The sequence below is a fragment of the Labrus mixtus genome, chromosome 5 (genome assembly GCF_963584025.1).
Source record: "Labrus mixtus chromosome 5, fLabMix1.1, whole genome shotgun sequence".
Classification (NCBI taxonomy): domain Eukaryota; kingdom Metazoa; phylum Chordata; class Actinopteri; order Labriformes; family Labridae; genus Labrus; species Labrus mixtus.
The window spans coordinates 27,160,536-27,177,236 of record NC_083616.1 but is presented as its reverse complement, the minus strand read 5'-3'; the positions used below and the strand labels follow the sequence as shown (position 1 = coordinate 27,177,236).

At 43.2% G+C, this 16,701-nt stretch overlaps 1 protein-coding gene across 2 annotated transcripts in view; it reads left to right on the top strand.

The window, feature by feature from the left end:
- Positions 1–16,701, top strand: part of snx2 (sorting nexin 2) — a 36,941-nt gene that overhangs the window by 3,997 nt on the left and 16,243 nt on the right. Inside the window, exons 2-8 of one of the 2 annotated variants that reach the window (XM_061039137.1) lie at positions 6,950–7,049; positions 9,215–9,375; positions 9,669–9,735; positions 10,457–10,500; positions 11,334–11,475; positions 13,413–13,491; positions 16,380–16,455. In XM_061039137.1, coding sequence (XP_060895120.1) covers positions 6,950–7,049; positions 9,215–9,375; positions 9,669–9,735; positions 10,457–10,500; positions 11,334–11,475; positions 13,413–13,491; positions 16,380–16,455 — 669 coding nt within the window. Of the gene's footprint in view, positions 1–6,949; positions 7,050–7,933; positions 8,165–9,214; positions 9,376–9,668; positions 9,736–10,456; positions 10,501–11,333; positions 11,476–13,412; positions 13,492–16,379; positions 16,456–16,701 lie in introns of those variants that run through there. The other variant, XM_061039138.1, reaches the window with a different exon arrangement.

Sequence of the window (16,701 nt, the reverse complement as noted above, 5' to 3'; positions counted from 1 at the left end):
CGTGAAGCCCTAACTAGTCAGAGGGGAGCAGATCAGGGACAATGTGGTTAGAGAAAAACAAAGCAGCACTTGTTTTAATGATTGTTTTGGATTCAGGAGTGATGACGCCTTTAGGCACTGAGAGAAACAAGGTGGACTTCATGTAGGGCTGCATGTGTGAAAAACCTGAATTTACCCAGAGTTTCTCCTCCAGCCTCCTCGTATTTATTCTGCAGAAAGTCAGAGTGAGCTGATGTGAGAACGCAGCAGGATATAATCAGGAGAATTCACCTGGAGCGAGTGGGAGGGGGTGGTGACGTTTATTCCCTGTGATCGCTGCACGACCATAGACTGTCTGCACGCCACCTCTACCATCTCCGTGCTCTAATGAACCTGCTGCATTATGTTTCCTGTTCTCCAGTATGTTCTTCTCCACTCTTTAGTTCAGATTGAGATTCTGTTCAACTACACGTAGCATTGATAAAAAGCAGAAGTCCTGAAATTCTCTAGAAATTGTCAAGAGTGAGAATGTGAAATCGGCTCATGACATCAATATTTTCTTCTATTTGACCATCTGTGTGTTTGTTTGTGTCACGTTCTGTAAATTTGCTCTCGAAACTTTGTGCAAATATTGTGAGAAAGTCATAACCTGGGTCACATTTTTTGTGTCAACACGATTATTTATGTTACTTAAACAAAGTCTCGTCTTCTCAAAGCTGAAAGAAGCTCCTGTTGTCGATACTTTAAGAAAAAACTGTGACTCAGCTCCACAACTGTGTAGAAAAATCTGAACAAAACTACAAACCAATACGGTGTTCATTTCATAACTGAATCAGGTTCAGTTGACCACAGGAGGTTTTTGAATTCTTTCAAAAGAAAAGCAATTAAATTAACACAGTTTGCTGCACAGAGACCTTTTTGTTTCCACTTAGACAGAAACCAAGGACTCATACACACACACACACATCGTTTAGAGACACTTTACAGTAAGAGGTCAGACTCAGGGGTTGTCATGATACCAGAATTTTTAACTTCAATATGAGACCTTTTTTGTTACCATGGCAACTAAAATAGAAGTCCTTGGCTCCTAGTATTGGGAACTTTGTTGTTGTCAGTAAAACAACAACAAAAAATTGCAAGAAAACTCCCACATTTTGTCTAATGCTGGCCTTACGCCTGTAACAACTTTCAGAGCGGTTTTCAAAATCGCAGACAAATGTGACTTTTTCAGCGTCAGGGCGCTCATGTGATCTCAGTGGTTTGGTGTTTGGTGGTCAAAGACCTCAATCTGAGCTGGGAGGTAGAGCCTCCGGTTATCAGGCCCCTCTGCTTTTGAAACATCTTCCAGTCAGGGTCCGGGAGGCAGACACACTCTGTACTTTTAAGAATACACTTAAGCATGTTGTTCAGTGAAGCGACTATTGTCAACAACCAATAGGAGCCAGCAACAAACAGGAAGCTGCTAACTAGTAAACAGAGCAGTGAGGAGAAGGGGCGTTCTCCTGGATTATGGAGAAGGAGGAAAAAACTAGTGGAGTTGTGGAGAGAGAGAGAGAGAATACCTCTTTGACTTGTCCTCCTCTTTGTACCATGAGAAGGCGAATCAGACTCAGAAGTCGTAGTAGTTACGGCACTTTTACAGTACAATACTTTTTCATCCCTCGGGGGAAATTTGTTGTCACAGCTTGTCACAGTTGGTACATGGAAACACATATACGAACAGGTAACACAGGAAGAAACACAAAAAATCAGTAATTTGTGAAAAAACGGTCTGAAAAGGGTTTCTGTCTGCCCCGCTTCAGCATCCTCCGCCGACCTCCCTCTCTGAGCGAAATTCAAAAAACCAGCTGCGTAACAAAATACACATTACTGTAATGTATTTCACAAACGGGTAGTTTATTGTCATGTCATTTTTCATGCACATCTTGACAGAAATAAAGAACTGAAGTCCAACAATAACACACGAATCCCTGTTACATCTGAGGAGGGTGCACAGAGTTTAGAAGGAGTGAGACCTCTGTATCGGGAAATATCTTTGTCAGTTTGAAACAGTTTAGTATTTGTAAAGTCTCTTCTTCAGCAGTTTTGTAACTTTTACTGAGAAACACACACACACACACACTAACACACTAACACACACACACACACACACACACACACACACACACACACACACACACAGAGGCCTGTTTTTTGTCATGTCAGCACTCTAGATTTCATTCCTGGTGATGATTCTCTTCCTCGAGTGTCACAACAACAGAGCTCTTCAATGACCTGTGTGTGTGTGTGTGTGTGTGTGTGTGTGTGTGTGAGTCTGTGTCTCTGTGTGTGTGTGAGTCTGTGTGTGTGTGTGTGTGTGTGTGTGTGTGTGTGTGTGTGTGTGTGTGTGTGTGAGTCTGTGTGTGTGTGTGTCATCCACTTCCCTGTGTTTTATGGCCTGACACGCCGCCTCAGCAGCACCAATAAACAGAAGAAGGATGTTAAACACATTCTCCCTGTCGGAGCTTTTTAAGGTGGACTCGGGTGAACTGGCATGTTTGATAACCTCTGACTCGTCCCGTTTCCTCCTTTAGTGTGTCGGTGTGCAGGGAGGTGAAGTGGACTGTCGGTCTCTTGAGTAAAGTTTATTAGGTACATACACTGTCACAGTCTAACCCCTCCTTGATGGAAGTTTCCATGTTCAGTTTGTGTTGAAACACGTTTAAAAACGTCTTGATTCACGTTTTTAATGATGTTTAATCACCTTGTAAAATCATTGGTATGAAGTTGGACGTTAACCCGGGAGTATCCTGATTATTGTTGCACATTTGAGTGTGTTTTTTTTTTTAGTGTCAGCACAGTTCAGCTCTGACATTAATTTCCTCCGCCGTGTCCTCATGTTCCTGTTGCACACAGTCATTTCCTGCTGAGTGATTAGCCATGCTAGGCTAGCTGCTGCAGAGGCTGAGCTATCTCACCAACTCTTTGACAGATTCTGAATCATATTTTGCAGTCAGATTTATGTTTCCTGAAGTAAGTATCAGTAAGATGTGTAGTGAGTGAAATGATAAAGTGATCTTACTACATGATCAGACATTAAGGAAACATGCTATGTTGAAGTGCTGGCTTCTCTGACAACAATGCAGCAGCCAGTATGTCCTCCTTCTAACTTTAGATTCTGGTCCTGAATGCTCTGGATTTGTTTGGACCATAGGCGGTTTTAAGGCACCCACACACGGCTGTTTTGGACGCCCCTCGGTTTGTCAGATATGAGAGCAGTTATCAGGTCAAACCAACAGATGTTGCAGCGATGGAAGCAGCAAGAGAAGTGGTTCAGATAGAAGTGATTGTACCCGACCTAAAAAGCCTCTGCATGTTTCTAATAAGCTCCACGAGCTCAAACTAGGATCAATATTGGAGATGCTTTTGAAAAATGGAGAGAGGTTAGAACACAGAAAGGTTTACAGACCGATGCAGAGCTGGATAAACACTGAAGCTTCAGAGTCCACCACATGGTGACCTGCGTGAGCATCGACTCTAGAGAGGAGGGCGGGGGAGACAACTCTCTACAATGTTTTGAATTTGGACTGCAGTACCCATTTTAACCACTAGGTGTCAGAGTTACATACTGCTCCTTTAATGTTTGTAATTCTGTAATGTGAGCTGTGCGACATCGATAACTTCAGAGGTTCGTGTTCCCATCAGCTTGAGGTCATCACAGCAACATGTGAATCCTGCACTCTGATGTTTTAATAATTACCTGCAGAATTGGCAGACAGTTACAGTTCCTATATCTATACGATGTTCATCATGTTTCACTCGGTGCCTTAATGCGTCGTCACTCCAGAATCCAAAACAATTATCAAATCAGAAGTGCTGCTTTGTTTTCTGTTGACCACTTTGTCCCTGATCTGCTCCCCTCTTTTAGATACATGGTAACATATGAACACCAATGAATGTGAGAGGCGCTGATGACTAGTCAGCGCCCTTCATCTTATTGGCCGAATGATGCATGCACCTTCTACCCGAGGCTGCACGAGGTGTGTACATTAAGTGTTGGTTCTTCTCATAATTGCAGGTCAGCAGGTCATGTTGAACTTGTTGCTTTATGAAAACTACGGCGGGGCTTTGACTCTCCTGTCTGCCTCGGCTGTACTTTGAGTTTGTGCAAATAAATAAATATTGACATTAAAACGAGCTAAACAAAGATGGTAAACAAAGTAAACATTATAGCTTGCTAGCGCTGACGTTGGGAGAGTGTTAGCATGCTATTAGCATTCAGCTGAAAGCGGAAGACTGCAGATTTCTTTTCCTGAACCGCCACGACGACGTCTGTGAAGTTTGTCTGTAAACTATTAACACTTCGGTTCAAGTTCAACTGTTTTTTTCAACTGAAAGTGCGGCGACAAAGATCAGCTGACAGTGAGGGCGTCTCGGAGATGTGCCCGTGCAAAATATGGCGTCAGTGAACGCAGGTCCTGAAGTGTGACATCACCGTTGGGTGTGCTTACAGGTGCAAAAGAGCACATTGAAAAGAACTTCATCGCTCTTCAACAATCTGTGTGTGTGTGTGTGTGTGTGTGTGTGTGTGTGTGTGTGTGTGTGTGTGTGTGTGTGTGTGTGTGTGTGTGTGTGTGTGTGTGTGTGTGTGTGTGTGTGTGTGTGTGTGTGTGTGTGTGTGTTTCCTCTGACCCTCTCTGTGTGTGTCTGCTGAGTAAGGACGTAGGAAGCTCCTCGTCATCATCACTCATTTCCTCTCCTCCCCCTCCCCCCTCTTTTATCTGCTCAGCTTAAAATCTCTCCAAAGACAAATATTCTCATTATAGCGTCGTATAGAGGACTCTGTTGCTCCGTCCGCTACTTCAGCGATGTTTTTTTTACATCACGTCTTACCTCAGGAGACCCCCCCCCCCCCCCCCCCTCCCCCCCCTCCTCCAGCTGTGAGGAGCTTGTGTGAACAGCCGGATCAGGAGAATATCTGAAGCAGACCATTTTCAGGAGAGCAGACGTGAAAGCGGCTTTAGTTACTGTTTTCTCATGATCTCTCGTGTGTGGTGCAAAAACGATTTAACTCTCAAACTGCTTGTTTTTGATTAAAGTGCAATAACAAAATGAGACATGTCTGCGTCTGCACATCGGTGACCAACACAGAGAACACGGCGGCTACTTCACTGACCTTGTGGCTTATTTTGAGTCATTTGAGTTGAACGGTCGTCCTGTTCATTCTCGTCGGTGAGTGTGAAGTCGATCAGGTGCGTGGGTATCGAGAAAACTTCAACACCTTCTACACTGGACGGTTTGTTTACCTTCTCGGGTGTTTGTTTGTGTTCGCATCAGGTGATGTTTACCGTGTTTGAGGTTTGGTTCCTCGCTGAAGGGCGTTTAACGAGAACTTTTTTTTTTGAGGAGATTCAAAAACAAGGGGGGGGGGGGGGGGGTGAGATATCATTTCCTCCTGCAGACTCTCTGTGCACCCTCTTGGTGGGATAAAGATGTCCCGCAGGTGTCAGTCACTGGTATCTGATCGGCGGTGTGTGGGCGCTCTGTTTTCTCAGGAAGTGGCGGTGACAGTTGGTGTGAAGTCACATGATCAAGTTTTACCTCCAGTGTTTGTGGAGCAGCAGCTGGTTGTTTCCTCCGGGCTGCAGGCAGGAAGCTGTGTGTGCTGCTGCTGCTGCAGGATGGATGACGCCCGCTGCTGGAGGCTTCTTACTTCTTCTTCTTCTTCTTCTGTGGAATATGTCGAGTCTGCACAGAGAGAGCAGAGGTAGAGATGTGACCTTTGCTCCTCTTCTCCGCTGCATCAAAAACGGGAAAGTGCACATTCACAAACTGATGGTAGAGGTTTCTGTGTAAAGTGACCATCAGAAGTAACTAATCCCATTCTTATACATTCACACACCGCCGAAGCAGCGGTGTTTGTGGTTAGGTGTTTAACCCAAGGACACACTGGACATGTGGCTACAGGAGAGACCACAGACTCTACCACTGAGCCACAGCTGCCCCAAACAAGCTGACAACGTTTCAGGACTCAAACTTTGCCGTCGAATATGCGTCGGAGTTTGCTTATACTTTTGTTTCCGTGGTATGGAAAGACAATCTTCATGGATCCCCCCCCATTTGAGGAAATGAAGGTGCGGCTGTGGCTCACTTGGTAGAGTAGTTTGTGTCTCAACTGGCAGGTCGGAGGTTCGATTCCCAGCTCCTGCGGCGACATGTCCGATACGTCCTGTGTAATCCAACAATACTCAAGTGAAATGTTATTCGGCTGGTGAATAAATCTACCAATATCGGCGCATATCTGTGATAAAGTTAGCCGATACTGATAGTCACCGGATATGATGTTATCGGCCGGGCGATGAATCGGTCGGGCTGTAATTATTATTATTAAAAAGGATTCAGAAAAAGACTTTCATGTAAAGACAAGGACGCTTTTATCGAAACGAGATTATTTTCTTTTAAGTCCCTCTCTTCAGAGCCTTGAAGCTCTGCTGATGAAACACTCGTTTACCTCGCAGGACTCAGGTGTCGCTCGTCCACAGCTGGGACAAAGTCAGCGAACACACCTCACTTTATTCAGGTGTGAGTGGTGAAAAGAATCACTAGATATGATGCACAAGGACTCCAAACACTACGAGATATACTTTAAAACAACGCGGCGTTCACAGCTCGTCTCCAGCTGCCCGAACTGGTTACTTCACAAATATTGTTTCTGACCCGAGGAAACTCTGCTGAACACTAAAGTCACACAGTCAAACAAGCAGAGGGGGACAAACATCTCCCGTGATCCACGAGGTAAGGTGACAGTTTTTGTGAACGGAGTGGAGGCTTTGAAGCGAGCGATGAAACAGCTGCTTCTGGTTTCTTTGGTGAAGGCGCGGTGGACATGCTGAAAATCACATTCTTTTTGTCCTTTTACGTGTGCGTGTGCGTGTTTGCGTGCTTGTGTGTGTGTGTGTGTGTTTGTGTGTTGGTGTGCGTGTGTTTACAGTCGGAACCTGCCAGTCTGCCGGCTCTAGACATCAGCAGCAACTCAAACGGACCGAAACAAGAGTCACTGTTCAAAGACGATCCAGAGGACCTGTTTGCAGGTACACACACACACACACACACACACACACACACACACACACACACACACACACACACACACACACACACACACACACACACACACACACACACACACACACACACACACACACACACACAATATTCTACAATTTATTTATCAGGCGCTTTAATCCAAAGCGACGAACATCAGAGAGTAAAAACGACTCGATCTCGAGAGGAGGAAACAACGACAGGAATTACAAACAAACAGCTTTAAGTCTGATCAGACACACAGGTGCTGACAGGAAGTGACCACTTGGGCTGACAGGAAGTGACCAGAGGCAGAGCACAGCGTTAATATATCGTCATCAGCAACAACATGGACAGCTGCTCTTGAGAGTTCTGCATCAGAACCATCTTAAATATCCTCATCATCATCAGGAGCATTAAGTTTGTATTTTGTGGCGGTGGACGTCAGAAGTGAGCTCGCCACTGAAATGTCTGACGGCGCTCCGAATCTGAACCAGCGTTCAAACCAAACGTTTCTCTTTCCCACAGCGTCTCTCATGAGCCGGGAAATTCACCTCCATCCTACTTTGCTTACTCTCAGCTTTGAGTCCACTCACCTGCAGACGCTGCGTTACAGATCCACGCCCACCTTCTCCCGTCCGCCTAAAACACCTGCACGCTTTAAAGAAATCAAACCCCATGTTGTTGTTTTCTTCATTTCTACAACATGTGGCTGTGTTTTGAATTCAAACTTAATCATCATAACGGTAAAGATGAAAGACTCTAAAAGCTGATGTTAAATAATAAGAAATATGTTAATTGGAAACGCGGTTAGAAACGCCCAGTGGGAGGGGCCTCTGCTTTTTAAAGGGGGCTGCTGTCGGACGTTCTCGGTTACTCTGGACTTATTTACGCAGCAGGTGGATCAGCTGGTTCGTGCTGTTTTGTCTCTTTTTGCAACCTTTGTGCGAGTCGTGTGCATATTTAGTGTTTTCCTGTTTTTTGCACTTTTATTTTTGAAAATATTTCCACGGCGCCGCTTGAAGCTGGCGAAGAACACGTCCTCCATCATCACTTTTCACGACTTCTTTCCAGTTTTTTTTTTTTTTTTTGGAGTTTTGAAGCAGAATCCCGCTGCACATAGGTATCGTATTTCTCTGTTTTCGATGAAGAGTGATTACGGTTCTGCTGCATCGCTTTGACCTGACAGATGTTTCAGAGAGCGCAGCTTCAAATTCATTTAATGAAGAATATTTTTACTCTCATCAGCAACATGTTCACAAGTCTGAGTGCACATTCTGTTTCCCCGTAGACCACTCACTCCATTCTAGTTCTCGGCAATTCATCCAGCTTCAATTTCACTTTATTTCTCCGGAGGATCATAAAAACAAGATAATCAGGATTGAACGATCGCCGTGTGGCGCTCTTTACCTCTGCAGATTTTGTCACATGTATTTTGGCCGCATGAGTTCATCACCACGACCTCAAAAACTCAGTTGTTGTTTTCAATTCTTTATTTCTTGTTCAGGAAGTGTTTAAGTTTGATGAATGCAGAAGTGGTGAAATCATCGAGTAATCATGTTTGAAATCCTGATCTCCAAATCCATCAGAAATAATTGAGCCGTGCTCGACTCCTTTGAATCAGGATGAATCTTAAACCACTAAAACTGTCACATCCACTTCACATGTACAGTTTATATTTTTCAGTTTTCAGCTGGAGAGAATTTAATGACGACTTTCAGACACATTTTTCAAACTTTATTGGTCGTTACATTTTGATTTTGGCTGCGCTTTTCTTTTTCTACTTCCTGTCTCTTTCTGGTCATTTCCTTAATGATGCATTTCTTTTTTTACCTTCTCGTTGTACTACGAGGCGTTAAGTCATTATTAAAAACATTTGTAAAATGAAGCCTAAACTTAAACAATGATCAGAGCCTTATGGTTAAAGCATGTAGCTTATATTCACCTGTGATGAACAGCAGCCTCCTGAGCAGCTTCCCTTTGTCATGTTGGTGCAGAGTTCAAGTATTCGTGTTATTTTCAGTCAAGGTCAAATTGTTTTCTGTGTCATAAATCCCTCAAATGTCGACCACGTTCACATCTCTCTGTAAAAAAAGAATAGTGATGTATATTTGACTTCCTGCTCTCGCTCACCGTCTCTCTCTCTCTCTCTCTTTGTGTTTTCTCCTCGTAGAGGCCACAGAGGAGGTGTCGTTGGACAGTCCAGAGAGAGACGTCCTGCTGTCTGACGGCCCCTCGCCTGCCATCACCCCCATCACCCCTCCCATCTCCGTCATCACGCCTCGCATCGGACACACCCACGACGACATGTACACACACTCCTCCTTCGACGAGGTATCAAAACACACACACACACACACACACACACACACACACACACACACACACACACACACACACACATCACTTTTAACACTCGGGTCGTTTGGCTTAAAGGGTCGCTTTTAGCTCTTTGTCTGTTTGCACTCAAGTCGCAAATATTTGTTGAAAAAATAATTTCCCTCCTCTCTTCGCCTTCCTTGATATTTCACCTTGTGGTCAAGCTTCAGTTTGGACACAACTTGAGGAGAAAGTTCTGGAAGAGGGTCCTCTCTGACGTCTGTGTTTTTTTCCCCTGTTTTCTGTAGATCGAGGAGGAGGAGGGTGGCGATTCAATCGACATGCACATAGCGGTGTCTGACCCCGAGAAAGTGGGTGAGTACACGCTGATATCCCATCAACATAGTCCTGGAATATTCTGGAATATCCTTAGAAATTAGAGCTTTTTTTTCCAGGATGGGAATGATAGTTGCAGAAGGTTTTCCTTATTTCTGAGGAAGGTTGTAAGTCAGTGTTTGTGTCTCTACAAACGGAGACTACATTACCCATCAGCCCCCTCCCTGAACATAATTAAAAAGTTGGTCTTTTCTGTCTTCCCCTGGTGTCAGCAGACGTCCTGACAGGGCTGAGGTAAAATGCTGAGTATGCCTGCTCAGTCACGCTGTAGCTCATCATAGTTTATTATTGTGCTCATGGTTTATTGATAGAACAACAGTGCAGCCCTGGTAGCGCCCCCTGCAGGTTGCAATATGCCGTTACAGGCTTTAAAGCAGAAGTTTTGGACAGAGCAAAAGGAAGATAAATGAATGCAAAAACGACAAAGTTTGTGCTTTGCATGTTTTTCTGTTTGAGGTTAGTTTACAGCAGGCGGTGTGTTTGATCATTACTGCGCCTAAGTCCGTCAGTCCCCCTAAGTCAATATGAACAAGGTAATAAAGATACACAGGTAATAAAACTGTTGAAACACTGAGCGATTTGTTGCAGGTAAACACAAGTAACCAGTTTAACCAGTCTGATATCTGAGCTCGGTGTTTCTCTGTTCAAAGTATTTATTCTGTTTGCATAGAAAACTCATGTGACTGTGTTTGTGTTTCAGGGGACGGGATGAACGCGTACATGGCCTACAAAGTCACCACGAAGGTGAGAGTTTAATCAAACTATGTTTTTTTTGTGCAATAGTTTTAGAAGTATTATATTTTAAAGTTTAAAGAATAAACGTCATCTCCACATGAATTCACCAAACGCAGAAAGACAAAAAAGTTTGAATGTGACACCAACAGACTGAAGTGCATGTAGCCTCTGAAAGGCCTTTAGCCTGCATTCTTACTAATGACCACTAGGGGGCGACTCCACTGGCGCAACAGCGTTAAGTGCGTTAAGCGTTAAGTTTTCTTCAGTACAGCACGATGTTTCTAAAAGTATTGTCCTATTAAAACCAGAAGGAAGGGGAGGACTAAGGGCGGGGCTACCTGTGATTGACAGGATGCTCCCAACAAAAAATATATTTTTTAGAGTTTTGTTCTGAAGACACTCTGAGGATTTGGCCAACGACCAAATATGGTCACTTATAACAAGATGGCGACCGTCAAAATGCCAATCTCGAGGCTTAGTTCACAAACCAGTTCGCTACATACAATTATACATTTCATTTCTTTTTGACAAAGTAGAATAACAAAGCCTCTTTATGAGCCCACTGTAACTCTCTCTCTCTCTCTCTCTGTCTCTCTCTCTCTCTCTCTCTCTCTCTCTGTCTCTGTCTCTCTCTCTCTCTCTGTCTCTCTCTCCCTCTCTCCCCTCTCTCTCTCCCTCTCTCTCTCTCCCTCTCTCTCTCTCTCTCTCCATCTCTCTCTCTCTCTGTCTCTCTCTCCCTCTCTCTCTCTCTCTCTCTCTCTCTGTCTCTCTCTCCCTCTCTCTCTCCCTCTCTCTCTCTCTCTCCCTCTCTCTCTCTCTCTCTCTCTCTCTCTCTCGTCCAGACCTCTCTGTCTCTGTTTCAGACGGGCGAGTTTTCAGTAAAACGGCGTTTCAGTGATTTCCTCGGCCTGCACAGTAAACTGGCCTCAAAGTACCTGCATGTAGGATACATCGTCCCCCCGGCACCGGAGAAAAGCATTGTGGGTAAGTAAAGCGTCCTCCCTCTGCGGTCATCCAGAAGTTAGAGGTTCTTTACTTCACGTTAGTCTTTTCTTTTTTACCACAGTTTTTTGACTTCATATTTCTGACTAGTTGATGGAATGAACATATCCAGGTTTTTAACCACAGAGGAGCTCACAACCCGTGAAATAAAACTTTCTTATGACGTCAACGAGTCCTCGATATTTAACTAATCGTACCGGTCCCTCATCAGCATCCCTTTTAAAACATTCAGAAATATTGAACACATCAGAAACATCTGATAAAGAAGTTTATAAACAGAAACTAATCAGCAGCTGTTTAAAGCCTCGTAGTCGATCGATGTCGAGGTTTGGTCACAAAGCTTTCTTTGTGAAGTCGTCACTTCGGGCTCCGGGTCGATGCGGAGACATTTCTAAATATTTTAGGAATGTTTACAATCCAAACAGTGATCATCTATAAATAATACGCAGATTAATCCAGAATGAAAAATAATCTTCAGAAGCAGTTTTACACAAAATGCTTGAAATGAGTTCAAGACTGAAAAACATCCAGTTTTTACAGAAATGCACGAGTCATCATTTTCTTTCTTCTTTTTTAAAACCTTAAATCACCCAGGATAAAGACGTGATGAGATTAAGATTATTAAAACATGTAACGACCAGCCAGACAAACAAATAAAACAAAGTAAAGCAGCGCGTTTCGGCTCGAGGTCTTCATCAGGGTCATGAGGAAGATGTACAGAAACAGGAAGAAGAACGACTTCAGAGGGTAAAATGTGGAGCTCTATCCCGGGTAAAATCAGAGCGTGATGAAGCTGTGTGATGTAGCCGTGTTATGGATGTTGTCATGGTGTTGTTGATGTGTTGCTATGGCGATATCTGAGCTTGTCACAGCTGTTTTTCTGTCGTAGTTTCCTCAGCTTTTTTAATGGATTAATAATATACGATTGATGCCATCGGGGAGGCCGCTGTGTAGTGGTTATTTATTGTTGTGTAGATGTTTTTAGCGATCTGTTGATTTATGGTGTAAATCTAAACTACCATAAAGGATCGTTACAGCGTAGAGGCCGATGTTAAAGATAATCTAACCTAAAGACAAAGATTAATCGGCCGATATCAGCATATCCAGTGACTCATTTTATCTCCGATATGAGCCGATATTACTCGATTTATTCACCAGTCAAACAGCATATCATTTGAGTTTCTTAGATTACACTAGCGGTTCTCTTTCCCCAGCAGAGGGCGCTGTATGGATTACAACGAGCATCATCACCCTCCAAGCAGTGATGCTCGTTCATGCTCAGTTCTTCCCATCTTGTCTTCATTATGAGTCTTTTACACAAGTGTTTGATAACTGCATTTGAAGGATCAATGCATTAATGTGTTTATCTTTATCCATCTCTAAAGATCGAACATCGATCCAAAAAAGATATCGGCCGATATATCAGATTTTTTTCTCTCCCCAATATCGATATCAGTATCGGCCCCAAAAATCCCGTATCGGTCAGGCCCTAAAATAAAATAACTGCTGCTTATACATATCTCATTTTAATATAGAACTAGTTCTGTGTCTCCAGGGTTTTATATTCCTACATAGAGTTTATTTCTCTCCGCTGAGTTCGATCTCTTTTACAGTTTTGATGAATCATCTGACATACAAAATGTTTTTTATTTAACAAAACTTCGATCTGATCGGTGGTATTTCCTTTGCTTTAACTTGAAACAGAGTATTTAAACTTTCATAAAGAAGTGGAACTCTTCCAGCAGTGTTTATGAAACAAACATCAGTAAACTCTCAAACAAAGGAAAAGACAAAAACATATTTGAACAGGACTCAGAGTTTACTCAGCGAGCTGTCGGTGTTGAGAGACGCTGTTTGTTATGTTGATTGTCAGTACGCCTGTCTCCGCTTCTGTTAACGAGCGTCTCCTCGCCCTGCAGGGATGACCAAGGTGAAGGTGGGGAAGGAGGACCAGTCGTCCAACGACTTTGTGGAGAAGAGGAGGTCGGCGCTCGAGAGGTAAAAATACACGACAGAAGCTGCTGCAGGCAAACAAATCATCAGCTTCATAAAACATTTTGTTTTGGTCATGAGCTATAATTAAAGGATTCCTCTGTGGTGCGTTCAAGGACACTCTGTAAAGAGGTTCAATCACCCTCAATCTCAAACAGAGAAATTGTTAGAGGAGCTTAAAAAATGTCTGGATATCTGATGATTGAAGAATCATGATTACAGCGAGATCAACATTTCACTTCTATAGAATTCAGGTGTTTGAAAAAAGGCGTTTAGGCCCCGTGTCCACCTCGCATTTTACTCTGAGCACCAGTGTCTTTCTTTTTGTATCAGTCTGAACCGTACAGAAAGCACAGAAAGCTGAATGGATACATAAAATATGTTTTATTTGCAGCCTGATTCCTCTCGTTAGAAGACTTTTTATTGATTTATGCACAGAGAGAAAAAGATGAAGCGATCTGTCTTCACCGTTCATGTGGAAAATTAGAATTGGATATAAGAAAGTTAGAAACAGAAGAATAAGACTTAGGAAAGAATGTATATATGTATGTAACACAAGCAAATGAGCGTCAGTGACAAAATCAGCCTGATTCTGTTGTTTCCTATTGGTTTCCTACTGTTTTTACCCCGACGCTCCGTTTCTATTTTCCTCTCTGTTGCTCAAAGTGGGCCAGTGGAGATAGTGGTGCATTAATAATATCCACATCTGTGATAGGAACGTCGGGCTTTGACACTTTTTTTCGGCTCACAGCGAGACGTTTATTGACGAGCCCTCAGAGCGTTGTGATTTCAGTCAGCGGCTCGTCAATTCAAAGCACCTCACATCCGTTTGTTTACCTTCAAAATAAAAGCACTGGATGTCAGACTGATTGCACGGGGAAACTTAAATTCACAGAGCAGAGAATTAAATATTTAATGGATGCAGTGTGGACAGGGAGCGAAAATATGTAAAAGCAGTGATGTGTCGTCCAGACATTTTGACACTTTGAAACCGTTTCAAACTATTATTGATTATTTGAACCAGAATGTTTCCTGCTTCAGTTACGATCAATAATTTGTTGTATCAATGACTGTGTGTGTGTGTATTGAATACTATGGAGGCTGGTGAGAAGTGGGCGGGGCTGACATTCTGCTGCCCTTTTCTGATGGAGTTTGATTGACAGGAAGGTCAGCCAGTGACAGCTGTCGGAGCTCAGAGCTGCAGAACTCCACACTGATGGACAAACAAAAAATAAACTCAATATTTCTCCTTTAACTGAAATCGTTTTTTATGAATGATTACTTTTTTCAGAGTAAAAGTAGCTAAGATATAAATATTTTTTTCATCTGGATCACTTTGAATTATTTTTAATGTTTATTCATGAAGGGGTTAACGACGTAACCTGCAGACTGAGGTTACTCTCTTTTGCATTCAGAGCCAATGTCAGTTCTTAGACTGTCAGCGTTAAGGTGTGTATTGTGATGTATTCCAAAATTCAAAATAAAAGCCCAACAAAAACTGCTCTGTAATGCAAAATAATGGAATTTTGAGCATGTGATTAAACGCTAAATTACGATCATTAATCGCAATTAATCACATTTTTTAACGTATGTTTGAAATTCCATTATTCTGCATTTAAAGAGCCCATATTCTGCCCTTTTTGGGGTTCATATATTTAATCTATGTTCTTACTTTTGTACGTTCACAATAGCTAAAGTCTGAAAAAAAGTGTCTGTTTTCATGTACTGCTCCTCCTTGCTCCCTCTACGCTCTGAGTCCGTCAGCTACACTCTGTTGAGCCCACACTGTTAGACCCCACGTGGGCCAAGTCTGCTCTGATTGGTCTGCCGATCCGCTCTGTCGTTATTGGTCAGTTGCTCAGCACGCGTCTTGTAAATTTCAACATGAGCTGCAGGGCTTGCCACAACGAGCCAATGGGCTTAGATCAGTGATCTCACAATGACAAAGACGTCGGACTGACACATTTTTATGGAGGGGGGCTAGAACCGAGCGTTACATGCAGCTAATGCTACAGCTAACAGGAGGACGTAGGAGAAGACGCATTTCCGCGGACTTTGAATTTTTGCACTTAAATGTGCCTAAACATGTACAGGACACTTGGAAAACACACTAAAGAGCATATAAAACCAGAAAAAGCAGAATATGGGACCTTTAAAAAATAAAATTGTTGGGCTTTCTTCAGCTGGGAGTACTTTGCTTGCTGTTTGAATTCAACCCGTGCTTTTATTTTGAAAGTAAGAATAAAGTAAGAACCTTCTGATAGATCAAAGGTTAAGACGTTAACCTGAGCCGTTTGGTCCGTGTGAACGAACTCAAAAGAACCAAACTCAGAAACGGGGGGTCTCGGTTCGCTTCCAAGTGCACCAGGTGAGAACGCTCTCCTGACCAAACAAGGGAAGTGAACCAAAAAGCAGTGCCTTGTGGGTTGAATCTGGCAGTTTAGGTTTGCAAAAGTCGCTAACGTTAGCATTGCTAATAACACCAGGCTTCAGTCCTCATTGCAGGTTAACGTCCACATGCCTGGTTACACAGCGCTCCGGTCGATATGCCAGTTCAAGCCGTCATATAACTTTACAACACTACCAACCAGTAATTTCTGATATTGTAATGTTTACAGAGAAAGTACACCATCTGAGTTATTTGCGTCTACTAGCCTGTATTTCACATTCTTCGACCCTCGTACAGAGGATAAGATATACTTAGAAGAACAAATCAAAGACCATCAGTGTGAGATCATAAATTCAATCAGTTGGTGAAGAACAAAGCTTTTATTGTCGGTGATGATTGTCCTCTGACGTTAGCTGAAGCTTGAGGTTATTTTTAGACTCTTCAAAGCTCCTCGAGTGTCGGCCGTTTGTCTTCATGATAATCAGAGTTATTGTTCCTGTTGCAGATATCTGATGAGGACAGTGAAACATCCCATCCTGCTGAAGGATCCCGACGTGCTGCTGTTCCTGGAGAGCTCAGAGGTAAACGCAAAGATTTACAGGAAGAACACAAAGACACACGATCATGACACGGCTCAAGTCCAACCTGAACACACCTGTTATTATTATCAGACCGTCACTCAAAACTAGAACCCTCATCTTCATCACTGATGTGACATGGACACAAGCAGAACAGTCAGAGGACAGAGTCTCTGCAGACACAGACACCACCACACTTGTACGGAGGCCCAGAAGGGACGATGGAGCCAACGTACGCAGCCTGGCGTG